The 2,914-nt window shown below is 48.4% G+C and overlaps 1 protein-coding gene across 1 annotated transcript; it reads left to right on the top strand.

Moving 5' to 3' along the window:
• Nucleotides 1–1,541: 1,541 nt before the first annotated feature.
• On the top strand, nucleotides 1,542–2,652 carry LOC123465518 (olfactory receptor 139). The gene has a single exon (XM_045164702.1). It carries the CDS (start codon nucleotides 1,554–1,556, stop codon nucleotides 2,499–2,501), a length of 948 nt encoding a protein of 315 aa, XP_045020637.1. The 5' UTR covers nucleotides 1,542–1,553; the 3' UTR covers nucleotides 2,502–2,652.
• Nucleotides 2,653–2,914: the final 262 nt, after the last annotated feature.

The following is a 2,914-nucleotide window of genomic DNA, read 5'->3' as shown; positions in this document are numbered from 1 at the left end:
GAAGGCTGTGCGCCAAAGAATTGATGGTTTTAAATTGTGATGCTTGAGAGTCCTTTGGACAGCAAGGAGATCAAACCAGTCAATCCTAATGGAAGTCAATCCTGAATATTCATTGGAGGGACTGATGCTAAAGCTGAAGCTCCAATACTTTGGCGAGGAGCAGACTCATTGGAAAAGACCTTGATGCTGGGAAAGATTGAAGGCAGGAGGAGAAGGGGGCAACAGAGGATGAGATGGTTGGGTGGCATCGCTTATTCAATGGTCATGAGTTTGACCAAACTCTGGGAGATAGTGAAAGACAGAGAAGCCTGGCGTACTGCAGTTCATGAGGTCACAAAGAGTTGGACACAACGACTGAACAACAAATACCTCTAAGTAAACCTAGAGATAATACAATACAGCCTTTCATTTTGCAGAAGGGAAAATGGATGGACATATAGATAGATGATAGATACTGAAATATTGGCAAAGGGGTTGGCAAAAATAAAAGCACAAAATACAAGCTTTCCAGAACAAACTCTTACTTATGTGAACTTAAAACAGGATATCTTTTTTGAGCTTCCCTTTTCTCATTTTAAAATGATCAGCTATCTTCAAGAGTTTCTGTGAAATTTAAATGGAGTAAAATATTTGACAAAAAGTTTATATTCAAGTAAATGTTGGCTTCCTATTTTTTCCTCCTTTCTTTCTCTCCTTCCTCCCTTACTTTTATCTTTTTTTCCCCCTTCTGTTATCCTTTTTCCAAAGTCCTGATGCTAGTTAGTAGTAGAAGCTTGTTTATAACACAAGCATCTGGACTCTTAACTCCACAGCTCTTTCCACTGTGCTGAGTTGTCCTTATATACCAGGAGAAAGAAAGGGAGAGAGAGAGACAGAAGGAAGGAGGGAAGGGGGGAGGAAGGGAGTGAGGGAGAAAGAGAGAGAGACTGTGAACATCTTTGTGCAGAGAAAGAACTACTTAAGGCAAATTGGACCACAGGACCCGAGGCACACGGAACCTTGCATGGACAGGCAGGGTGGGGATGACTGAAGAAGTGGGAGTAGACAGATGCATTCAGGAGAGAGATGAACCTCTGCTCAGAGCAAGGCTGAACTCTTATCACTGTGTCATGAGACACCGTACTGTGTCACTGCTGTTGATTCATACCAAGATTGGGCGTGCCTTAATGTTAACTTAGGAAAATCCGTCTGTGATGATATTTCCTAAGGTCAGTCACTCTACACTGATACAACCTTCATAGCTGTCAAAATAGTGAAACCCTTCCATCTCGTTTTGATCAACAGTCACCATCCTGGGTCCTCAGAGCAGTTTCCTCTGTCCCAGCCCCTTTCTTGGGATCCTCTGGATCTCAACCTGAGCTGGAAATTCAAGAGTTAATGTCTAGCACTGTAAGGGCCATGGGGATCCTGCTCAAGCTCTAATCCAGTATCCATTCCATCAATAAATGTACGTGCCCCATTATCCCCAGCATCCAGCAGACACAGATTAAGTACCTCTCTTCCCCTTTAAGCAGGTCCACATTTTCTCACTCTACATCTCTCAGCAGTGGCCTATGGAGCCAGGTGCCTGGGGCAACAAGACTGTGGTCACTGAATTCATCCTTCTTGGCCTAACAGAGAACATTGAACTGCAATCCATCCTTTTTGCCATCTTCCTCTTTGCCTATGTGATCACAGTCGGGGGCAACTTGAGTATCCTGGCCGCCATCTTTGTGGAGCCCAAACTCCACACCCCCATGTACTACTTCCTGGGGAACCTTTCTCTGCTGGACATTGGGTGCATCACTGTCACCATTCCTCCCATGCTGGCCTGTCTCCTGACCCACCAATGCCGGGTTCCCTATGCAGCCTGCATCTCACAGCTCTTCTTTTTCCACCTCCTGGCTGGAGTGGACTGTCACCTCCTGACAGCCATGGCCTACGACTGCTACCTGGCCATTTGCCAGCCTCTCACCTATAGCATCCGCATGAGCTGTGACGTCCAGGGAGCCCTGGTGGCCGTCTGCTGCTCCATCTCCTTCATCAATGCTCTGACCCACACAGTGGCTGTGTCTGTGCTGGACTTCTGTGGCCCTAACGTGGTCAACCACTTCTACTGTGACCTCCCGCCCCTTTTCCAGCTCTCCTGCTCCAGCATCCACCTCAACGGGCAGCTTCTTTTTGTGGGGGCCACCTTCATGGGGGTGGTCCCCATGATCTTCATTTCAGTATCCTACGCCCACGTGGCAGCCGCAGTCCTGCGGATCCGCTCAGTGGAGGGCAGGAAGAAAGCCTTCTCCACGTGTGGCTCCCACCTCACCGTGGTCTGCATCTTTTATGGAACTGGCTTCTTCAGCTACATGCGCCTGGGCTCTGTGTCCGCCTCAGACAAGGACAAGGGCATTGGCATCCTCAACACTGTCATCAGCCCCATGCTGAACCCGCTCATCTACAGCCTCCGGAACCCTGATGTGCAGGGTGCCCTGAAGAGGTTGCTGACGGGGAAGCGGCCCCCCGAGTGAGAAGGCAGGGGTGTCGAGATGCCTCTCCCTCCTTGAGCAACCCCCCGCTTTCTTGTGCTGAAGGCTTAGTTGTGGGCAGGAGGATATTCAAGGGTGGACTAAGAAGGAAAGTAGATAATTCAGGCAAGGGTAGAATGTGGTTTGCCTTGAACTGGGGAGAAAGGCTAAAGCTTAGAGAAGAGAGTATCTAAATAACTGATGAAAGATGGATTAAAGACAGATGGGAGAAGGGGCTTTCCTGGTGGCCCAGTGGCTAAGACTCCATGTTCCCAGTGCAAGAGGCCTGGGTTCAATCCCTCATCAGAGAACTAGATCCCACATGCCACAAATAAGAGTTCACAAGTCTCAACTGAAGATCCTGCCTGCCGCAATGACGATCAAAGATCCTGCAAGTAAGAGCCAACACATCCAAA

Source organism: Bubalus bubalis, chromosome 3 (assembly GCF_019923935.1).
Source record: "Bubalus bubalis isolate 160015118507 breed Murrah chromosome 3, NDDB_SH_1, whole genome shotgun sequence".
Lineage (NCBI taxonomy): Eukaryota > Metazoa > Chordata > Mammalia > Artiodactyla > Bovidae > Bubalus > Bubalus bubalis.
The sequence above is the reverse complement of the archived record's forward strand: the minus strand, read 5'-3'. Positions and strand labels throughout refer to the sequence as shown.